The sequence below is a fragment of the Eutrigla gurnardus genome, assembly GCF_963514095.1.
Source record: "Eutrigla gurnardus genome assembly, chromosome: 12".
Lineage (NCBI taxonomy): Eukaryota > Metazoa > Chordata > Actinopteri > Perciformes > Triglidae > Eutrigla > Eutrigla gurnardus.
The window spans coordinates 16,474,641-16,499,573 of record NC_139926.1 but is presented as its reverse complement, the minus strand read 5'-3'; the positions used below and the strand labels follow the sequence as shown (position 1 = coordinate 16,499,573).

Below are 24,933 nucleotides of genomic sequence, written 5' to 3'. Positions count from 1 at the left end.
TGATACCAATACATTTCATACAAGTCAAATTAACCACAACTGTTCACAGAGAGCACAAAACAGACACAGCTGTAGAACACTAATGGGAAAGAGTCTCCTTTTAAAGCTTTATATATATAGATATATATATATATAAAGAAAAGGGAAAAAAACTTAAACAGCACCACCTCAGGCACTTGATAGCAACTAAATCTCAACATCAGCAGAATAGTATGTATATATATATTCATATATATGAATATATACAGTATATATATACACACACAAAAAATGGGGGTCATCTTCTTCCGAGTATAGTAATAGTAAGCACATGACGTCAGCCATATAAAGCATTTTCTTATCTTTAACCGATGTGTGATGTCCAGACTGTCATCTCCTGTCTAAAGCCTTCAAGGACAATCCTCTGCTGTATATAGTGTGTTCACATCACCGCTGTTTTTCCCATTCACCGAAGACCACTTATTTCGTATTCAACTACTGGGTTTAAAGAAATTGCGTGTGATGAGTCTCTTTCATTGACTACAGCCAAACGTTTTATTCCACTCAGTGTACATGTCAAGTTCTTTCTGTGATATACTGGGCTGGAATTTGCAAAACACACTGTCAAAGTCTCGGTAGGCGACTGGTCTCATCTGAGCCGGGTGGATGGCTGACAGGTCACTACCAGGGATACCATGGAGAGGACCGACCACAGCCTCTTGACACAGCTGAGCCACGTCCAGTCCGGAAAAGCCCTCTGTCCTCTGAACCAGTAGTGACATCTCTTTGTCACTAAGACAGTAGTTGTGCTGTGAGAGCAGTTGGCTGATTATCTGATGTCGTGCGGTCCCATCAGGCGAGGGGATGAGCAGTCGCTTGGCAAAGTACCTCCGTAGGGACTCCGGGATCTCTTCAGGCTTATTGGTGGAGCAGACCACGAGGACGTGGTCCTCGGTGGAGGTCAGAATACTGTCGAGCTGCATGAGGAGCTCAGCCTTGAGGCGATTCACCGGGCTCTCCTCACTTAGCTGGGCAGACAGCAGCAGCTCCACCTCTCTGATGAACACCACCGCTGGCTGGCGACTCCGGGCCACCAGGAAAGAAGCTTGGATGATCTTGTCCCCTTCCCCGAGCCACTTGGTCACCAGAGCGGAGCTGCTGAGCTGCAGGAAGGCAGCCCCCAGTTGGCTGGCCATGCAGTGGGCTAGCAGCGTCCTACCAGTTCCCTGAGGTCCAAACAAAAGGAGGCTCCGAGGTAATGTGGCAAGCCCGCTAAACATATCTGGCCTTAAAATGGGCCATAGTATCTCCTCTTTGATGACGGCTTTGGCCATATCCAGACCTGCGATGTCGCTCCAGTCCACTGGGGGGCCCTGCTGCAGGATTTCCGTGGTCACCATTTCCACCAGGTTGGAGTCGCTGTTCTTCAGTTGTTCCTCCGCGGCATGGATGGACGAGGTAGCCGTACCGATGTCCGGCCCGGTGAGGGAGAGGGAGAGATGCTGTCTGTGCTCGTCGGTCTGCTCGCTCATGATGGGGGATCCAAACTTGCTGTAGGGCTCACCAGTTCTAAGATCGCCCACAGAGCTTTTGGTTGATCCATAGGATGGAGGGGTTAGTGCTCTGCCAGAGTGTAAAAGGAACTTTCTTTGTTGATCAGAAGACATCGGCTGTTTGGTTGGTTTGAACGCTAAAGATGACGCCTCTGCATTTCTGTCAAAACCGTTGCCCCTGTTTGAGTCCGAGACGCTGTCCGTTATTCTGAACATTGGGCTGTGTGAGGAGCGCTGCTGGTTGTAGTTGAAATTACCATAGCTAGAGTCCATATCTCCATGTCCACTCATGTAGAAAGCTTTTCGTTTTAATGAGTTGGATGTGCTGCCATTCAAAGGTGTTGGGGCAATTGGTGTATGATTATGGGTCTGGTAGGTGTAGCCGGGCAGTGTGGAAGGAGGGATTGGTGTGGGAGCTGCAATACCGGATGGCAGATAAGCAGAAGCAGGGGGTGCTCCCCCAGGGCTATAACCAGGGCCGACAGCAGTCTGAGAAGGATACCCTGTTGGAGGATAATTGTAGTTGGGAATGTTTGGAGACCCGGCGTTGTAGCTCGGCACTAAGGTAGGGGGGTGAGGTGGGGGCGGCGGTTGTAAGAGCCCAGCACTGTGCAAAGGAGAGGGGTGTGGGGAGGGGAGGGCTGGAGTACTCTGGCCACTGTAGCTAGAATGCAGGTAGGAGCCGTTGTAGCTGGCAGTATATTCCTGAGAGGGGAGGCCCGAGTGGAGAGTAGTGGCTGTGTGGCTCCCACAGTTACTGCTGGAATAGCTAGGCTCAGACAAGCTGCTGGCCACCCCCGGGGAGCTGCCTATGCTAGCCGACACATCTGTAGGGGGTAGGGCAGCTGTCATTCCAGCTTTGCTCACAGATATAACATCTGGAGCACAGTTCATTGGGTAAATCCCCTCCTGCCAGGACTCATTCTCTGACTTTCGTCCATTCATGATTCCAGTGGCGCTATCAGAGTAGGAACACAGCAGGGCTCTCTCATTTGGGCCCTCTAGGATCCCGGAGTACTTCTCTGCATATTTCTTAAGCAGATTGGAGGCGGTCAGTGCCGAGATGTCGTCGTTTGCCCACGCATACTGGTACGTTCGCTGCAAGTGCCCCCGGTAGGCCTCTACTTTGTGTGCTGGCGAGCGGGTAGTGGATGAGATGTCAAAGTGTTGCTCTGCCCATTGAGTGTGCTCTGGGGTCCACTGCATCTTTAGACCTAGATATTACGCATAAGGAAGAAATATGTCAAAGTGAGTAATCAATCATGGTTAATAGTCATTTACAAAATATGATTCTGATGAACACATCTATAATAAGCAAACGGTGGGAGTGAAACACTCTGGAAAGGCCATGATGCTTTAATTGCTTTCATTAGTTTTAGTTTGGGTGGAGATATAACAAAGGAATTAGGGAAATTAGGATCCAGAAAATGTTTGAAGAACAACCGTCTCATATGACAAACAGACGACACTAACAGAACACACATCGTGGTCGGTATGTGGAGGATATGGGAACCCAACACATGGTTAGCGTGGTATAATCCACCCAACACAGAGCAGAATGACACAGACATTGCGGGTCAGTCTATAATCCAACTGTCATCTAAGGCATTCTGAGACAGTTTCAAATCTGCTTGGAGGAGCGCAGCAAAGCAATCTTCCTTGGCAGCGCTCTGTTGCTTTCATCACACAAACCCCTCAGCCCAGCATGAATTACATCCACATCCAGTCTGCCTCCTGCTTCCTAGTCCACACAGTGAGGGAGGGGAAGGGAACAAAAAAAAAAAAAACATGCTTCACTTGTCTTTTTTCTCTGCAGCATCGCTCAGCCACACTACACGGCCTTGAGGGTTTGAATGACATAAATAATCAAGTTAAATCCTGAAGTCAATCTGCAAAATAAAAGTGTATACACATGCTGTCATCTGGGATTATCAGAGGATGTACTATAGCCCCAAAGAATGTAGATATTAAAGAGGTTACTGTGAAACAATCAGAGATGCACAGAGCCTCAAACGTCTTACATCAACACTAATCTGACCAAAAGCTACATGAGGATGTGAGAGGAGGCGCAGCTAACCAAACTTTCTCTGCCTGTTATAATGGTTTGCTAATCTTTTATTCTTCAATAGGTTAAATCCGTATCACAGGATTTAGGCAACAAACAGCCACTGTCCAGAGAGATTACAAACGCAGTGTTTGTCTGCGGATTCCCTTCTGACTCCCTCCCAGCTATTTACCCGCCTGCCGCACTAGACACCAGGAGCTAATTAGGAGGATGATGCTGCACTAATTGTGTTAATTTACAAGGTTTTAGTAAAAGAGATCCATGCTATGGCTCACATGGTTGTCAACCATCCAAGCTAATGATTAAGAAAAAAAAAAGCCCGAGGCAAAAAGCCCAGGCATGACAAACATGGTAGCCATGCTGTGCCGGAACAGAAAGACTTACCAACCTACAGAAAAGAGACGATGAAAATAATTGCGGTATAACGGGCATTCGTTCAAGTATGTCACCCACTACATTTAAGGTCAGCTGTTAAGTAATGCAAATGTATGACATTTTAAGTGTATTTTTTTTCTTTTAAACAAAGTGTTGAACAAAAAAAAAATGTTCCCACATTACCGCCGAGAAAAAAACAGCCCCTTCAAAACAAAGAAAACAGTATTTGGGCAACTAGGGCTGCGTTGTCTGCCAAAGAATCTCAGCCAGTCACAGCGTTTACTGACAACGCAGTGTAAGTATCAGGATAATGTTGTTTTTTTTTGTTGTAAAAATCATTCAATGGAATTCATTAACACTCAAGGCATATTCTGTCAATGACAAAATTGCACACGTCTTATTGAGTGAGATTCTTCTATTGCTGTTAATCCTCTAAACAATGTGCCACTTTGAAAAGGAGTGCTACTCACAAAGTGTACTTGAGCTCTTGAGCATTAGGTATTTTATAAAATGGAAACCATCCAAGATGATTACCTAAGTACAGCATGCTGTTATTAAACAGACTGAGAGAGACTTACAGTGTGTTAACCTCGACAGTGTAGAGAAAGTTGTTGAACAAGACATATTCTTTTCAGGCAGAAAGAAGTCTATTGTGTTAATACAGAATCTACACTGAGATACTATGTTTTTTTGATACAATAGCGTCATCATTTGCACCATTCCGTGCATGAAGCAGCTTATTCTTGATAATTTATTTACAAAGCATACACTTTGGGCAGGAATAAGACTAAATAGGTTGGTTTGGACAAAGGTTATGGTGTAGACAGTAAATGGATCCACAGACACAAATATGCAAATAAAGACTAACGCACAAATAGACACAACGTGCACACACAAGCGGTGCATTAGCATGATGATCTCGTACTTTGGCATTACGGTGAAACGGTTGTCCTTTATTCCACCTGCCTGGAAATTCAAATAAAACATCCACAGGTTCCTTTGTCTTTCTTTGAAATGGCATAATTACAGAGCACTCCATTAGCGGAATGTTTTCAGATAGCCTCGGGGCTCCGGCTCAAATTCCACTGATCAGCCACCAACAAATACATCCTTTGTGGGACTATTGTGCTTGTCAATTCACAGATCTGAATAATCGTCTGGGGTAAATTTGAGATGACTGTAGTATTAAAAAAAATCACATTTTTTAGAGTCATCTTAAATGGCTGTATATTTAAAAAAAAAATCATCATTGTGATTAAATATGACCATTAAAGTTACATATCTGTCATATTCTTCATTTCATTCTCATTAAAGAAAAGAAAACCAGGTGGAGGCACAATGCGTTTGACATGCGACGCCGTGGCGTTCGTGTTGCACTCCGGCGTTTAATTTCTGGTTCAGTGATCATCGCCGATGAAACAGAGACGCTGACCTTTTTGGGAACTATTAATCTGGTAGCCTAGGCCGTTTTTAAGCAAACAAGAGTGGGCCTCCACTCTGTCCATCCAATTTCCCAGTGCGTAAATTGGACCGCCGCTTGCACAATTCTCTATTCATTACTGTGCTGCTGAAAGGAAGCACAGAGGTGGCAGAGCGGTTTTCTTTTCCTCTTTCTGTGTGTGTGTGTGTGTGTGTGTGTGTGTGCGCTGGAGAGAGAGAGAGAGAGAGAGAGAGAGAGAGAGAGAGAGAGAGAGAGAGAGAGAGAGAGAGAGAGAGAGCAAATGCCTTCCAGGAGGATTCCCAAGCATAAAGAGATGGACTTTGCTTCTTCTTTTTTTTAAAGGGGGGTTTGAGGGAGAGGGGGAGGGAAGTGAAAGCTGTCGTAATTGAAACGTGTCCTAATCAGACTCATTACCATTTTTACCAATTTGCACCACCAAAGATGCTTATTAGGTAACTGTGTTTAATAAGCCGCTCTTTAGAAAACTAACTGTAATGAGCTCTTTAAAGTCAGACTTGAGCGTGATTATGCACTGGAAGTGTTTTGCAGCGCCGAGGCAGACTGGTACATTTAGTCATGTACAATGTCATAATTAAGCCGCAACAAACTCTGCACTTCACACCACACAATAGTCCCAGCTGAGGCGGGAGACGCGCTGAAAAGTATTTATAATTACTGATCATTACAACCCTTGGATTTTTTATCGCCGGACGTAAACATAATTATGGGAGCTTTTGCTTTCATTCTGCACACACAAACCACTCTACTTGACAGGCGTGCAAATATTGCAGACAGACAGTAATTACGTTTATAAATAAAAACAAGCTCATATTCATATTCAAATCCACCAGAGATATTCTAAGTAGGGGTGGGGCAAAACATTCTAATACAATGTGAAATGGTAATCGGTACCGCTACAGAGTCTCATTCATCTCACATATCAAGTTAAGACTGTTTAAACTCAATTTGGAGCTCCATGTGGCAGTAATTCCAATCTTTAGACAGCAGGGTGCCATTTAACCCCTCATTTAGAAAAGATATGCTTCCCTCGGTCACTGTCTTTTACAGGGCTACTGCCCATACATTTCACAGTCCGACCACCCATGGCAGCACACTACCAGCATGTCTCCACACTATCAAAGACAAGCCATTCCAGTGGATTCTATAATAATCATAACACAAAAGGTGAAAAATGACTGTGCAAGCATGCGCTTACAGTAACAGGTGAGTCTATTAAAGCAGCATTATATGTAGTAGATGAAACGGAGTGAAAAAATCATCACTCACATGATGTAGGGATCTGTATGTATAACTACCTTCTATAACTTGAGAAGACAAGATGTAAGATACCAATTAATGATGATATTGATTCTAACAATTAATCTAAAATTAATTAGATTAGATATTAGATAATATGGTAAGATTGTCTATATCCAGAAAGAGCAATTTTTTGGTTTTTATAATTAATATATTAAATGTTAACAATACATCATAGTATTAATTTAACTATGTGACAAATTTGATACAAGCAAGTAGCAAATAAATGGATTTGCAACTATATTTGGGGCAGATTTTACTTTAACTAAAACGAATTAACCATAAGAAATAACGTTAATATTTATGAACAAATAAATGATGTCTTATCCCTGTAAATGAACACAGACAAAGCACACGTGTGGTCATTAAGACAAAGTTTAAATAGTGAGCGGGGTGCAGATATCTGGTTTTTGAATTACAGAAGAGTTAATCATTAATATAATCAGACATTGAATTTCCTCTAAAAGGCTTTCTTCTATGTGCAGTGCAGTCTTTGTCTCGATCAACCAGTGCAGTGGGGGTTGCTAGTACAAGTGAAATGATCCCCAAATGGCTTCCCACCAACCACTACGAAGAACATAAATTATAAATATGGTCTTGTATGGGAATTCACAAAAACACATTCATTGATCACATAATGTTAAGTATCTTACTTAGAATAATAATATATAAATATATCAAATATATATTGCAGAATCTGTTATTTAAAGCCTACTGTGGTAACCAGTAATGAAAATACACGACTCAAGTCTAGCTATCACAACATTCACTACGTCTAATCATCATTACTGAGCCGTATGCTAAATTAAATTCGAAAATTAAATATTCAAACACCTCTCATGCATTGTTTGCATACATTCAGTCAGAAATGTCACCTACATTCATTTTTCACATATTACTCTGAGGCACACAAAGACTAAAAACTAAATGTGTTATTTCTACAGCTAAGCAGTTGCTCAGCCTGACAATGGGGTTGCTTGGACTGATGTCAACAGTGTCGCGATATCATCCCACGTTAGAAGGATGAGTTCTGTCTAAGCAATACTGCCAGGAAGACGATCCAATGCTTGTGTTGCACACAAGATAGTGGTGAGAAAGCCTGTTCCTGTTACAGTTCCTAAAACTGTAGGAATCAATCTACAGAGCAGCTCGTTTTTAATTGCGGCTGTAAGAGTAACAGAATACGACTGTTTGCTGGCACAGAGCTGTTGATTATTTGAATAATTCAGCTGAAATGTAATGGGAAGATGCAAATGCACCCACTCAGGAATCATTTCATAATTCATCTGTACAAATGTCCACTCTGGATTTTAAATGACTGCTAAAGTAGGCTGTCTATAAAAGAGGTAGTATAACACATATAAGTGTTCTGTGTAAATGTTTTGGCATTCGAAGTGATGATTAAAAAAAAAAAAAAAAAGATGAGAAGAGTGAGGACGAGAGCAGAGGAAGTCCTGGAGTTGATGAATTAACATGGGCACTGGTTTTATAATACATCACCCTGCTGCTGGAAATACTCACTGAAGCACCAAACGTGTGTTTACGCGCAGTAGAAAATAGTCCCTGACATAATAAGTATAATACAAAGGGGCTTTTAACTAAGTGATACTGTACGGAACTAACTATTAGTCTCTTCATGGGATTTGTTGACAGTAATAGGTAGAATATGTGTGCATGTTTTCCCTAAATATTCAGAGGGATGACGACACAGAAGAAGACACAAAAAATCCTTAATATTTCGATTCCACAGCACAATAATGACATTATTTTTTCCAACAGACCTTCTTGGTTGTTGTTGTAAATATCTTACACCCCATATATGGCAAACATCACAGTGGTTCTCATGTACACAGATGTTGAAATCTTCCACTTTTATATGCATTCTTTGTTACATGCCCTGGATATTCTCAAGTCCCTCGGGTATTTGGGCTGCCTTTAATGATAAACTCCATTGGCTTGAGGGGAACGCGTATTTCTCATTTTTTCGCCCTGTAATACAGTAAATCGGGATTTTTCTGAGCTCTAATTCCTCCGTCTCTGTGATGTTAATTAAACCATGACTCTTCAGGCCAAGGAGCCCCCAAGGCTACATCTTCCTTTACTACCCGAAGTATAGTAAAATCCATACGCATGCTAAACTAACGGCTCCCCGCTCACAAGTAGACTAACAAACTAACGGCTTTACAGGAGTTTCACTATGAATTTGGGTACTTTAGCTCTCAAGGGATCACTTACACACTTCAAAAGAGAAGAGAAGCAGATTGTGATCTTGCTACATTAAGGCTCATTGACCGAAAGCTACTCACTAACATCTTCATTCCCCCAAGTCCTGTTCCCCCCAAGGAAGAGTCCAATCAGGCTGGTAGGGGAGGGGAACCAACAAAACAAAAATAATAATTTGGTGATATTTTATGGATTTGTTTTGATCACATTTAGCACATCGTGACTTCAGGTGTGAGGCAGAGGTTTTATTGGCACCGGGGGTCAGTCAACGGATTTACAAACCCGCAGGCCGAGCCCCATTGGAAATTAACAGATTATCTTGTTCACTGGTCTGATTCACACTGTGATTACACTTCCAACCATTAGACTTTACGGCCATGTTAACCTGGTAAAAAAAATCTCATTCTTCACAGAGTGATCCTGAAATACATATCAGAATGAAATAGTGTATGTACACAGCCAGTGGCATCAATGATTCAAAGAGAAGACGCCCATATATATATATATATATATACACACATATATACACATATATACACACACACACTGAAGAACTGCTGGTTGCTATATGTCAATGTTTAAGCATTTATATACCAAAAAAACATTGCAATACAAACTGCAGGTGCATTAATTGGCCAACCACAATATAATTAACAATATATATTATGAAAAACATATTTTCTTTGACAGAAACATCGCACAGAGCACAACGCAATAGGACCTAACTAACGGAAACAACAGATTTGTTTCAATTAGCCCAAAAACATTCCACTCATGCAAACGGTGAGGTTTTTATTTTCATTCACAAGGACAGTCAGGGCCGAAATGTCGTTCTATTTATTGTTTCCTAAAAATTAAACTGATTAAAAGATCAAAACGGAACTATAATTGAAAATAGCCAAGTGAACAGAAAAGGGACGCTTGCCTGTAACCGCATGGCAGCTTTCCGTCGAAGCATTCTGAAGCATTCTGCGGTATCGACTGCAAGACTCAAAGAAGGTCACTTCTCCAACACAGGCCAGACAAAAGGTGAAATGAGACAACTGAAGCAATCTTAGGTCAATATGAAATAGAAATCTCCCAGCTATACTGTAATAAAGTTACTGAAGTGCAGTAGTGAAGCCATAAAGGGGAACTTTTACAAGGAAAGAGCCGTCTAGGAGATTGGTTCACCCACTGGCAAACAATGACTTCTAAGAGCTAAGGTGGCATGGTCAGTCCAACACTATGGAGCTGAATTACAGCATTTGCTTTTAGAAGTAAGTTTGGTTTCAAAAGGAATTCAATATTTCTTAGATTTGCAAAAAATAGAACTAAAAAGCATGTAAAAATAATTTTAATATCGATTCGTTCTTAGATAATCCTGTGACTTGCCGTCTGATCTCCTAAAAACTGTAGCGTCAATTCTGTTTCGATGGAAACGTATTTAGTGATGGATTATGTTTGTTTTTGACGAATATTTTTCCAATCAAAGTCTGCGTAATTTTGCGTATGGGTGGTTGGATATGTCAAACAAACACAGGACTTTCACCCAGTAGACTGACGTTAGACAACGTTGACTAATTTTAGTATTACGTTAATGTTTAATGTTAAGTTGCATAATAAATGTACTTATTTGAAACCACACCATGATCTTTTACTAAACCTAAGTGTGGTTACTCAAACATAACCAACTAGTTTTCTTGTGTTTTTGTTATTACTGTGACAAGACTGTAATCTTGGGGAATTTACACTTTTTCACTTTATGGAACTTTATATTCCATAATGTTTTCTGTATAATCTGTATCCATATTGCTGGTGTCTGGCTCCAATGTTTTTTTTTTTTTTTTAAATGGCCACTTAAGCTACAAAGGCCAAGCATTTCAGTGAAATATGTTTAATTAAACGGCAGTCTGCGTTCTTCTTTCCAACCACTTTGAAGTCACAAAATAAAACACGGTAAGACGGCAGAGACACACACAAATGTGGACACTGTAGCTTCATAACGTCCATTTAAATACACTACATTTCTTCTTCTGAAAATGAACCAATCAGCTGCAGGAGCTGTTTGTGATACGGATGATTATTTGTCCAAATATCACAACTTTAGAAACAAATGATTACGTGGAAACAGCCTTTTGTGGGGCACTAACAGCTGTTTACAGCTTGCTTCTCTCGCTCACTCTCTTGTTGACTGTCCCTTCGCTTCTCTTTCATTTCCCTTCTGTCTGTGGACTCCTACAATGGGGAAATTCAGGAGAAAAAGTTCTATTTACAAGTACAAAAAGCAAACAGGATAAGAAACCGTGTCTCTCTGTCTATCGATGTCCACTGTACATGTCCCTACACACAACAAACAGCGCTGTGCATTATTCTGAAACAACAGATACACGCTGGGAACACGTCTCCCAGTCAATAAGGTTGTTGTTGCTATGCTTCTATAGATACATGAAGCTTAAACAGATGGGGATCAATGAGCAAGAACAAAAGAAAGAAAGTGTTGTAAATCTGTTCCTCACCTTAGTTGAAAAGAAGTGAAATTTCCACCACAAAAACACATTTCCTCCATTACATTAAGTCAACCCCAATGAGCAGTTTAAAGCAATGATTGTTCTACTTTGTGCCACATTTGCATGTACATAGTTCAAGCAATTAAAAGCTAATTAATTAGACACAATTCCATTAAGAAACAAATCCCACTCATCAATATACACAACCTGGGGTCACCCATTGCTCAAATGTGAATTGGTTCTTTGCATCACATAGAATGGAGAATAGGACAATGGTACTATCGGAGCTCACAATAAACAGTTTGGCACGGATATATTTCATGGAGCATGAACTCATCAGCGTTGATAGATTTTACTTCCCCGGATAGAAAACGGGAACCAGGAGGTGTCACTTGGACACGCAGCTCTCTCTCTCAAATGGCCACTATTACTCACAACTATGCCCTTATGTTACAATATACACAACACTGTAATCATTTATCCCATCTAATTATCAAATACTGATCAAATGTTTAACACCGCCCATCAAAATATTTGAATCGCTGTTCATCTTTGTCGCTGTCATGGTAACCATGATGAAACAAATGTCTGCTTTCTGCATTCAAGCAATGTCGCCGCAATTATGAAGAACTGCACCGTTCTGCCACAAGAAACATGTTAAACTATTTATGAATGAATATAAATGCAAAAATTTGACTGCATCAGTTTGAGTTTTTAGGTGATGCATGACAGTGCTTCGAAACAAGAAGCAAATGAAGTTACACGTTGTCTTTCAATTTCAGTTTGCACTCGCACTGATTGGTGACCTTTCATTGCACCCTTTCAAGCTATTGACTCCCTGTCTGCCTTTCCAGGGAACAGCAGTCTGAATGAGTATACAGTGCTAGGAAAACACTTTTTGTGTCTGTTCATGTTGTGTTTTATTGTTTTAATAAGCCATAAGCTCATTCTGCAAACCTCTTTTGCAAAACCTAACTTTATGCAGGGTTGCATTTAGATGTCTTGCAAATTTCAACCCCTTCAAGCTACTAGAACAACTACTATATTCATTTTTTTTTTAGAATTTGATTAATTTCATAATATAATTTTTTTTTAACAAAAATAGTAATGAAACTAATAATAGATCTGTTCCAATGATTGCTAGGCTCGTATGAAATCTTAAAAAAAAGGCTTCTGTGATTCTTCACATGGCTGAATGTCTCTTTCACGTGCCAACTTTCCGTCCATTACAGTGAATGTGCAAAAGAAGAAAGTAGGCAAACGGCCTGCTGGCTGAAATATGCAATAAAAAATAAAAAAAAAACCTGCATCTACTCCACAGTTTATTTGTTATGTTTTGCCTCTCGTACAGGTTATGTGGATACTGTTAAATAAATCTGCCTCTGGCTAGCGCGAGCTCCCTTGATGAATCGTGGACGGCCGACAGTGAAGGAGTCTCGGTGTACTGGTCCACTTTGTACAAGGCAATTCGCACAACCTTGCTCATTTGGGTATGCATGAAATAACAATATCCTACTGGGAGCGTTCTGAGTTTCAAACATCTGGGGTCAACTACACGAGCAGATTCCACATGTGCAGCCCCGTGGCCACTGAAGGTCTGGAATCTACCTCCCTCCTGGCTGGGTGACGTTGCATGTTCTATTTCCAGACCGAGGGTTGAAGTGAGGCTGCAGGGAGTGTAACACTGACCCACATGACCTGTGACCTAGAAAAGCTGCCTGAAGCTCCGCAACGCTAAAAAAACTCCTCACTCCTTTGCTGCAGCCTTTCAAAGGCGAACAAAACCTTTGCACACAGCATGTGTCTTTTCATGCCAAATGATTTGCATCCTTTATATTCACATCTTTGACTTGTTGTCAATGTATTCCGCACTTTTTTTTTTCGCGGAGCCCGACGCTCACTCTCTGAAGTCTCAAGTGGGAAGAGAGAGAAAGGAAGACGAAGAGGCAAAACTGCTTTACTTTCAGGCCCAGTGTCTACAGGCCACATGTCTCCAGTCATCTGTCACTAGTTTACATACATACTATGACACTTCCTCTCTCTGTGGGAACCCGTTGTCACCACTTGGCCGCCAGCAGAGGCTGACTGGGTGCTAGATGGGTCTCCCCCAGGTACCTCTAGGGAGCCACATTAGGCCTAACTGACAGACTGACAGCACTACGCAGACACACACACACACACACACACACACACACACACACACACACACACACAGTGTCCGAGCACTCACTCCTCCTACAGTACGCCAGCTCACACGCTCCCCAGGCATGGCACACTTTGCATAAAGCAGTGACTTTGCTCTACATCAATTTTTTTTCAGACACAAAATTATTTTTCACCCCTCTAGCCTCTCCATGCTACATGGAAGTTTTGAAATGAATAATGGAAACAACAGAGCAGAAGACTCATGGGATCCATTTAAAGATGTGGGAGAGGCGATGCAGTCAGGGTTTGGACTGCAGAAACATCACGCTCCAAGTAAATGAAGCCGCTATTGTTCTGTACGGGATGGAAACGATGCGATACACCATGCAAACACGTATTAATGGCACAATGACATTATGTGAATAGACTTTTCTTTAAATCAAGATACAAATCTAATGATTAAAATATACTTTTTGTTTTTATTTCACCCCAGGAAATAAATTATCTGTGGTCAAACTAAAAAGCTAAAAACCTGAAGCATTCTGTCCACTTTCTGCACAGGTGGATTACACACTTATTAAACAGAGCATCCTTTAGTGCACATAACATCCTAGACAGCGCAACTGGACAAATGGCTATATCCTTTTATAAAGTGGGAGTTTATACTATGTTTAGCTTCTCTCAGCGAATCCTTCGTTTGGTATTTCAACCTTGCCTCCCCAGATACTTTGCGTGGAAGCGAGTGAGCGTGGGGCAGTCCACTGTAACAGCTATTTTAGACCATGCAAAGTCAACACGTCTCCCTGAGGTGATTTCCTGATAATGAACACAAAAGAAGTGTCAGCCCTCATAAAGCTCGGTGATGATGCTCAACTCTTGAGCGCTCTTTTTCCCCCTCCTTTTTTCTTTTTTTTTCTTCGCACTCTTATTTTTCTGATTTAAATTAATCTAATTCCATGTGGACTCTAAGAGGGACTGTCAAGTAGGCCACACGCCAGGAAACTAGACTTCTAGTGACTATTCACTTACACTGTGCACATCATTGGGAGAGAAGGGGGAAAAAAAGGAGCGTGTCTGTGAATTTAAATTGCATTAATTGCATTAATGCATGCATTAATTTACCGGTAATTACACGATAAACATGTTGTTATTGTTCCGTATTTAATTATTTCTACAGCAACTGTGATGGGCATATCAGTTAACGGTTCACTTCCATTCCTCGCAGCCTTGAAGAAAACTCATTTGGTTCATGCAGTTAACGGACAGATCGTCTTACGACAACAATACGCGGCATCACCGGCGATTCTCACACATCCAGCGGTCCGGTCTCAGTGCTGCACATGCTGCTGTGGTCACGTCCCAGTGTCACTGCAGACACCCGCTGCCATGCCGCAGCCTGACACCTTAAACCATTATGGCAGTGTGCTCACCCCTCTATCCCCTATTCCCTCCCCTCCGCTCCTCCCCCCCCCCTCCTCTCTCCACGCCATCAGGCAGACCTCAACCCATCCTCTCCTGTCCCTGGCACTCAAGGCCCCCTCTGCCAGCGGCTGGCACAAAGCCAAACCTGTCAGACTCCGTGGAGGATGAATGAAACTTTGCAACAAAAAAAACACTCATAGCTCACATCTCGTTTGATCTCCGTTTTAGCTAAAACCTTTAGCACTAGTATATTGTCATGCAGTGACAAAATGAAATAGTTGACATGCACTGTGATTGTATGAGAGAACATTTTTCAAGAAATTTTGCTCTTACGGTTACATATTTGATCTCTTATTAAATTTGCTACGTTTATGTTGAATCAAAGCGGTGGGATCACAGCCTCTTGGTGTTCATAATTAAGGGGTTATATTGATTAAGATGGGTCAGCATCAAGACAAATTTGACACTTTGAATCTCAGAAAAGAACATTTTCAAACACATCGATTTATGTATAATGAAGATGTCAAATGTGGTGCGGCGAAAAAGTACTTAAAGCTTCTCTTGTTGCGCGGGGTTTTCAGTTCAGCTAGAACGGCGGCCTCGATGGCCAGATTAGTCAGACACTGTTTTGTGGGAACACAAGAGGAATTTCAATACAGCGAAAATATTGAGTTTTTCTCTTATCCTCTTGTGAAAGACTCACTGCCTCTCTCACAATACGAAACTCCCTAACAGCATGCAATAAAAAAAATAAAAAAAACACCTTGGAAGAAGGACAAGAAAAAAACACCTCTCTTCACCAAGGTTATTCAATGATAAGCAACAGTACTCAGGCACACAATGACAGCTCAAAGTGCCAGCCATTTTCAAAAGTCATGGAATTGTAGATTTTTTTTAATCATAGTCCTTGAGGGTTGTATATTCACTGCCTGAAAGCCACAATAAATATTCTAGCCCAAGACATAATTTAAAGATATGGAAGCCGATGTTGTATAATTTCTTATTCAGACCATTCAGACTTTGTTCATAAAGCAACCTATGAATGACACTCAGCCACAATGCTACATTATTAATCATGTTCAGGGGCTGCGTTAACAAGACAAAATTCTCTTATTTGTGCAAATGCACACACGAGTTCAGGCAACACTCTGGGCATCGTCCACGATTTGCCAGGAAGACGGCGGGAAGACCTCCAATATTTTTAGCCACAAAAAAAAACAAGAAGAAAAATCAAGAATTTAGCATGTCTTATTAAAATGTAAACAGTGTAATGAGGACATCAGTGATTTAGGCAAACGTCTCTCTGGCTGCCACTGGGGGTATGATAATTACAGAGGCAAATCTATGAATGCACATGAATCTCCTACAAGTCCAGATTAAAAGCCTTAGTGCTAAACCTAGTTTCGCACACCTGGGGATTGTCTATTCTAGCCAATCCCCAACAGACGTGGAGCTGCCTCGTCTCCTTCCGAGTGCACAGACACCTCGTGTGAAGGAGATGAAACAAAGCCTCTGTTTCAACGCGTTGGAAACGAGGAGAACAAGGAGTTTAAAGCAACAAATGCCATATACGCAATAAATGCCATACACAATATGCCTGGCATATATAGCCTCGATAAATCAGCCTTACAACACGACTTATGAAGGTGATTCATTTAATGAACCCTAAGCTCTACAAGCACATTGTGCATTATGGTATAGATCATAAAAAAACATCATACGATGTAAATGTGAAAGATTTCTTCAACAAAAAAAGGGAAAAAAAGAGAGAACAATGCATTGTGTGCTCCCTTAGACTTGTTCCGGGGGGGAAAACATGCACAAAGAGAAACACACACACACACACACACACACACACACACACACACACACACACACACATGCACACACATGCACACACACACACACATGCACATGATCCTTCAAACCATTTATTATGATCAAATATATATGCTACAATACAAATCCATGGAGTGATTTGAATTGTGAGCTGCAGTGAAAGACTAAGACAAAATATCCAATATCCATTTTTTTTGTTTTTTTTCCCCCACAAGAATCTGTTCAACTAAATTAAACTGAGAGCATTTTGTTTGAATGAGAGGAACAATTACAGGCCTGTAGCTCAGAGACATATGAAGGGTAAGTACAAGCAGCCAATGGTCGGCGCATGCATTTTAGAAAATGTCCATGCCATATGCTGTCACTCAGAGAGAAAAAAAAAAAAAAACAAGTCTGAGCAGACAGTCGCTGTGTCTAAATGAGATGGTAGGAGGAGGACGGGAGGAGGGGGGGGGGGGGGGGGGGGGGGGAGGCAGGATGTCAAGGATTCATGGTCCTTCATCTTTGCAGTAGAGCAAACACGTCCCTCAGTATAGCAACAGACAGCTGCCTCCACTTTCTAATGCAGTCCAACTTAGATCACTGCAAGAATTGTCAGCGTAGAGAGAAACACACAAAGATAACATAGCAAGCTGCCATGAGGGAAACGAAAGAGATGTGGATACAAGAGCGAGGGAGACGGAAAGAGAAAGAGAGGGGAGGGAGGGAGGGAGGAAGACGTAGAATACTTAGAAGAAGAAAGATTGGAGGGTTTTTTTGTCCTTTCTATAGCATCTTACTCCTTTGGGGACTCCCTTGCTTTCATATGAAAAACGGGAAAGACACCACTTAACAACATTTGCTTAAAGATGACAATGCTGCACTGATCTCATAAAATCCAGTCAAGGGGCTGAGTGGGATTTCTCATAGCTACTGACAAATAGATCCATCTGTAAAGATTAATATTTCATCAGTTTACAGACGGTGTTGGAGACACCTCCCAGGAGGGGTTCGTACACAGACAGCTCAAGGTATTCGGGAGCTGGCTTTAATTGTCATCATTAGTGCACATACTGTATATAAAGGTGTCGGCCCCCGTCGGATAGCGCTTCCCTGTAATAATGGTTGTGCTGTCAATTTTTAGCGATCACTAACAGTGTTCCGATTATGGACGTTTAGAGCGGTAGCTTCACACAAACACATCACACCATCAGGTCGAAGATTTTTGTAAGTAGCAGTGAAGATGCGTTTTTGTTTGCGTTGATTCAGGAACCAAACAATAAATCAAGGATATATACTGAATGATATAATGGTCATAAAATCAGACAAACACTGCATTTCTAGAAAGAAATAAAATGATATATACATATATATATATATATATATATATAATACATACATCAGCTGTCGTCAGATTCCACTCAGACATTTACGTCGAGCAACAGCCCAGATTGCTAAGTGCTATCCTATCAGAAATAAACAGAGCTGTCAGCTTCTCTCCATGCACGCCAGAGGTGTCCGGGGTTAAGTAAGGACCTGGAAGAATCACCTCACACGCTGCAGGAGCTCAGACGTGGAAAACACCCAACTCTGATAAATATCCTCCGGTTGTTCTTGATAATGAGGATATTGAAGATGAAAGATCTGAGAGAATGATTATGATCGACGCAGGAGGGGTTTTTTTGCACAATGGATGCATTATAATTTTTTTCATGATGAACATGCATACGATAACTTCCACTATAATTTGCTGTGAACATACTGCAGCGTGAAAACATTATTGTGATTTGAAGTTCTTAGTTGATATTGAGATGTCAAATATACATTTTAACAGAGTATTTCAGAATGCGAGTGTATGCACGGATTTAAATGTTATTAATTTGCTCTAAACTTGCCACTCTGCTCAGTATCCATATGTAAGCATCAGTTATTTTATAATTTTTTTTTTTTTAACACTGCACATACGGGGGGTGTGGAGGAGAGGGGGGATGTCTAAACATGAAAACCTGACAAACGCATTTAATGCCCACTTTACAAAAACACATTACAAGCCAACACTCAAACTTAATGAACGCGGTGGTAATGTACATTTTTTTTCCCTTCTCCCCCCAGTGAGCGACAGATGCTGCAATGCTGTTATTTTTTTTGAAGAGGAATGAAAACATACTTCAGCTCACTGCTGATAATGTTAATTTCCTCTCAAAGGAAAACATGCAAATGAAATGTGTGAACACAATTAAGTAAATTGTTGGATGGAGGTTGACGGGGTTCGCTCAGGACAAAGTGTGGTGCGATAGAGAGGCAGCACACAACTTGTTACTCCTGACTTTGGATCCGTGCTCAGATCCATTTACTGGCTTGTCATAAAGCATTTCCACTGGAACGTGAATAACAGCTATTTCTGACGCTGCCTTTGAACTCGTTCTGTAACAACACTAGTGAATTGTTACATGGTGTCACAAGTAAAAGCAAGTATATGACAACTTCCTAAATTAAAGTTGAAATAATTCCACGTAGGACTTTTTCCCAGAAGGTAATTCTGTGCATCATAAGGTGTTAAACAAATTACCTTAAGAATAATTATCATGTCAAAATATGATAGCATTGCTATGTTAGAAGTATTTTTGTTGTGCTATTTCCTTTTCCATTATCATTCATATTCAAATGATTAAACACAAGCTGTAGTTATATGTGATGCAACTTGTACCAGATAATAACTGTGACGCTAAATTTATAGTTTCATACATATTTCACTCAAGGTAATAATTTTCTAAAAGACATCCTGAGCTACAGTCAATTCATACATTTCATATAAATTACATTTTAAATCAGTCATTATAATATCTCCTATTTAGTATTTTCAGGGCAATATTTGATTTATGACTTAAAAAAATGACATTTAACAGAAAATGAATAAGTTCAAAATGTGATCTCTTAATGGATATTTGCAACTCTTCTGGATAAATGCACAAACATTAGGCAAACATAATCACACTCTTATAGTTCTGCATGCAAACATATGAAAGCAGTGCAATGAGGAAGAAAACTGCACATAAAGAATGTCAGTAACAGAAACCAAACCAAATAAAAATGGGGGGAAATTCTGAAGATATGTGGAGCCTAACTCATAATGCCACTTGTATGAAATTAATCACATAATGTGTGCCCTTATCTCTATGCACAATTATTATAATAACCTTAATTAAGCAAACTTCTTAAGATGAACTAAACATGCACAAAAACATATATACAGCAATAACATCCGTGAAAAAATGACAATAACATGAATGATAATTAGAAAAATGAACGTACCATAAATACTGGTGCTAGTGATCATGTCTTCAAGCCTAAAAACAAAGAGAGGGGAAAAACAGCAGAAACGGAATTTTCACGAGGAGGAATTCCAAAGGTTGCGTCTCATTACAGCCACTTTTTTTTCTCCTTCAGCTATCAGATTTCACAAGTTTCAAAAAAAAAAAAAAAAAAAACAGCACGGTCCTTCGTCCTTCCCTCATGTATTCATCTAAGTCGTGTAATTAAGGGCGATGTAAACCCAAAGGGGAAACGCAACATGCGAGTGAAATGAAATTTGAAATAAATAAATAAATACAAAATAAACCGGGCCTGGACGGAGAGGCAGGAAAGGCACAGAGCCACGGCTGGAGCCTGTCACTTCTTGCGCGAGTTGAAACGAGAGAATAGGACGCATGTGAGAGACTGTGGATGACATAAAACCCACATTCTTCATGCCGCCTATTAGTGGAAGAGGCTTACCCACCGTGGTGCCGCTGCCCCCCCTACTCTACTCCTATCCCTCCCTCCTTTTACTTTTTTTTTTTAAATAGATGACTTGCCAGCAGTTGTCCCACGAAGAGCGCAATGACAACCCATCTATTAACCTCCCGCCTGCGGTTTATCGCGGCAAGTTTTTATTCAGGCTGACATGCGGAAACTTCTCGTTGCGGGAAAGTTATTAAAGAGACGCGGGTTCGAGACGCGGGCTGCCGTGCGAGGAAAGACACACAAAACTCGGTCGAATCCCGAAACTTCACGGCGTTTATTTTATTTATTATTATTATTATTTAAACGCGGAGGGACCGGCCGTGCGGACTGCTCTGCGGATCCGCGATGCGCGACCCTCGGTCTCGTCTCTGCGCGTATATAAGCCGCCGCGCGGTTCCGTTTCCTCTTTTAATTGTCAACATCGCCGACAGACAGGATGCGACTTACCTGTGTAGGTGCCAGAGCAGCGTCAGGGTTTATAGTACCATCGATCCGGCGAGGGCGCAGACGAATGGCTACGCTGAGGTCAAGCGCGGCTGCTCGCGATGTGAAACCATTCCAAGTTAGTGAGGGGAAGACTGACCACAGCCTCTGCCATGTTGGAATTCCAAACCCTGGACAGCTGCTCCGCTGACTGAAGGCGGCACGCTGCACACTGCGCATGATCTGTGCGGCGCGAGCCAAATTCAAAGGGAATCAACCTTTTTTTTTTTTTTTATAAGCGTCGCTTCGCAGGCAGCCTATCACGACAACATTTGATGCAGGCTATTAACAGTTTAGCCTAATTGTAGGCCGAGTGTCTGCACGCACCGCTGGAGACTGCCTCCTCCTGTCCTGTGCTGTAGTCTCTGTATCTGGCACCAACTGCATCATGTGCACACTTCTAGAGCCTGTTGGATCTATTTCTCCCTATAGATCCTGCCAACAGGATGCGTTATTTCAAGTATTTGGAAAGCTTTATATACATTGCTATGTCGATCTGTCAACAGTTGCCTTTTACTGACTTGTATTGTGTGTTTTCCATGTAGGGGTCACAGTTTCATAATCCACTGGAGAAAAAAAAATGGATGGAATTTTTGCCACCTTTTCTTCTTTATAGGCTACTTGCTAGCTATTGTTGATGGACGGACCCATTCTTCTCAGATTTCCTTGGAGTTGATGCATGTAAAATGTATCCGATCTTCCGAACGTTTTCGGTACATTTTGCAGAATATGTTAAGGTTGGCCCGCATGTACGTTTGACGTCTCAATCATCAATGCATTATCAGTTATAAGCTTGCATGGAACGTACAAAAAGCAACAATTTCCACAAATTTTTTTTTTTTTTTTTAAATCACCTGACCCAGCAGAAGTGTGTGCTGGTGTCTGGATCTCCAGAGACCCTGACTTCTGGACATTATATGTATTTAATTTCAATGCAGAATCCTACTTCCATGGAGGTTGACTATTTACCCTCAATTCAATTCTACAGAAATGTGAGTTGACTGCAGCAATTTTTTTGTTTTTCCTGGACAAGCAGCAGACGTCCCAGTTCAAAAGAGTCATTAGGTCTCTTCAGTTACACAGTTACTCATTGACGTCTTAATTCAAGACAATGATTCACGCTCATCCATTCATCCATTCATTGAGTGACTGCCGCATGTTAGCGACATTCTGAGCAGTACCATACAATAACATAATAATAGCTACCAACTATTATAATGAAGTGTTTTCGTACATGTTACCCAAAGCATGAATCAATCAACCCAAATGTCTGTTTGACCATTGAGTTTAGCGTAGCTCGGCACAAAGACTGGAAATAGGGAAAAAGAGTGATAATAGGATCACTCCTATCACTATAGGATCCATCAAATAATTGGTTCTGACTATGAAGCCTCCATGTTGTTAAAAATAAATGTACTGGATGCAACTCAACTCATTCCACACAACTTGATTAGTTGATACCTTTATTCACAGTGCGAAAGCTCAGAAAGTATGTCGCTTTTTCACAGCGTAATATTCACATTCTGCGTGAAAGTGAGAAAAATGTATTGATGAGCAAATTAATTTATAAACGCTATAAGGCCTCTAGAGGTGCTGGTAAGCAGATTTTGTTACCCTCAGACAGAACGGAGCAAGCTGTTTCCTATCTGTAGCCTATATGCTAAGCTAATCAGCAACCAGCTGCAGCTTCGAACAATATCTGACAAATGTATAAATGCTATTGTTCTTCTCATCCAACCCTCAGCGAGAAAGCAAATAATCCCACAATGTCAAACTAATTTTTGTTTAAATCTTTCTTTCACTGATTGACTCACACTTGTTCAGGTTATAGTCTCCAGCCCCTCTCTGTTATCTGTACACGGCCTTGTAAAAGGGGATGGGGTGGGGGGGGTAGACCCTGGTTCAACACATGATATGAGAATCGGCAACAAAAGTCCCATTATGCCCTCTCATATCCATACCCAAGGCCCTAGGAGTGATACATTGATTCAGCCTTCAGTACTCCCTTGACTGCACCATGCTAATTCCGACTGCATGAGCTCTTTGGAGAAATCCTACCCAAAAGGCAGGACACTGAATGACAGTTTAAGCTCATACACTCCAGTATCATTCATACCGTCCCTGTTAGCAGTGTTAAAAAAAAGAAAAAAAAAGAGACCAAAGTAAATGAGATTGTGTGAAATATGTCCAAGATTTAAACACACAATATATAAGAGGCTGATATAAATGATCATAATGACATTTAATTTGCTCGGATGCTAGCGCTCATCCCAGAATAATGTTGTTAATACGCAGCTGGCTCGACCAGAAGTGAGTGTCCGTGCTTGTAGGAACAGCCTGTGAAAATCTCTGTGTGCCGTGGAGGTCACGGTGAAAACAACAGCAGTGCATTTCCAGGTAGCCACGTCCATTGTCTCCTCCCTCATATGGGCATGTTCAGTCTGTGCCTTTGTCCTTGTGTCAGCAGGCAGGACATTCTAAATTATTTTGCTCAGCTGCCTCCCTGAACTCTTGCTACAGCACGTCAATACACACATCATGCAGACACCCGCACATACAGCTACAGGGATCACAGTTCATGTCCATCACACACTTGAATCCTCCTTGACACGGATCAGACCTCGAGGAAATACAAAGTTAGCCAGTTGTTGTGGTTTCAGTGCTCGGCAAATTCAGATCAACATTTCAGATTAGGGATTTTGTAAATGAGTGTCTGGAAAGATAAAAAAAAAACTGCCTGATTAAACTGAGTTGTTTATTAATTAAAAAACAACAACAACATATTCATGTTAAATTTCCTGTATTTTCTAGATGAATATCGGGTGATATTACACCTGTTTATTAGACCTGTAATGAGGAATCACCATTTGAAGTGGATGTAAAACACTTGCTGACACCGATTCCTGTCTTGTGTATCAATATATCTATAAATATAGATTATATTGATATACATGTATATCTATATATCTATAAATATAGATATACATATATATCTATATATATATATACACACATGTATTATATATATATATAAATATAGATATATACATGTATTATTCACACACACACACACACACACACACACACACACACACACACACACACACACACACACACACACAGTGGAATTGTTCATTTCCCCAGGAATGAGGTTAAGGGTTTACATGGCACGTGACTGCCTGTTTTTTAACCTTCTGCCTACAGACTCTTATGTCATGTGTGATCACTTCAGCGAGGTTGCCGGGCGTTTATTGTTTCTGCCATGAAACACTGACTTTGGAGAAACCAGCTGCATCAAACCTTTCCTCGCAGGATCACGCATCCCGATGTAACAAAGGAGATTTTATTCCCCTGATCAGTGGTTTGTAGAATTATTGACTCATCTTCATGGGGATTGTTGTTGAACATTGTGTAATAAAAACAGCTTGTAAAATCAATCTTACACCAGAAAAAAAAATGTCCCTTTCCCTTCTCCAAACCGTGCTTATATTTTCTATTATTACACAACTTACCCAAATCGGATTTGAGGCTTTTCATGGAATGATGCTATAGACAAAATAATTTGCAAAGATGCTGCACTGTAACTCTGGGCTATCAGAGGCAGTGTCCTCTTCAGAAAAAAACAGCTCTTTGAGAAGAAATAATATACACACCGGGGCTTAAGATAATGTAGTCGAGTCACATTTTTACAAAAAGAGCGCAAGAAAGAGAAAGATGTGGGGGGGGAAAAAATCGCTAAATCACAGGCTTGGTTTCCCACATTATTTTCTAGATGTGTATCCAAGTCCCTGTATAGACTCGGGCTAAAATCCTAATAGGGACACGCTTGAAGTGAATAGA

General features: G+C 41.1%; 1 protein-coding gene across 3 annotated transcripts; it reads right to left on the bottom strand.

The window, feature by feature from the left end:
* Positions 1-278: 278 nt before the first annotated feature.
* Positions 279-21,214, bottom strand: fign (fidgetin). Of its 3 annotated transcripts, XM_084023522.1 has the most exons (3): positions 21,058-21,214; positions 20,140-20,174; positions 279-2,746 (listed from the first exon to the last, which is right to left on the bottom strand). In XM_084023522.1, the coding sequence occupies exons 2-3, from the start codon at positions 20,162-20,164 to the stop codon at positions 513-515; spliced, it is 2,259 nt and encodes a 752-aa protein (XP_083879648.1). In that variant the 5' UTR covers positions 20,165-20,174; positions 21,058-21,214; the 3' UTR covers positions 279-512. The 3 variants fall into 3 exon arrangements, with proteins under 3 accessions (XP_083879648.1, XP_083879650.1, XP_083879649.1); XM_084023524.1 differs by lacking the exon at positions 20,140-20,174; XM_084023523.1 differs by lacking the exon at positions 21,058-21,214 and having other exon boundaries at positions 20,140-20,282.
* Positions 21,215-24,933: the final 3,719 nt, after the last annotated feature.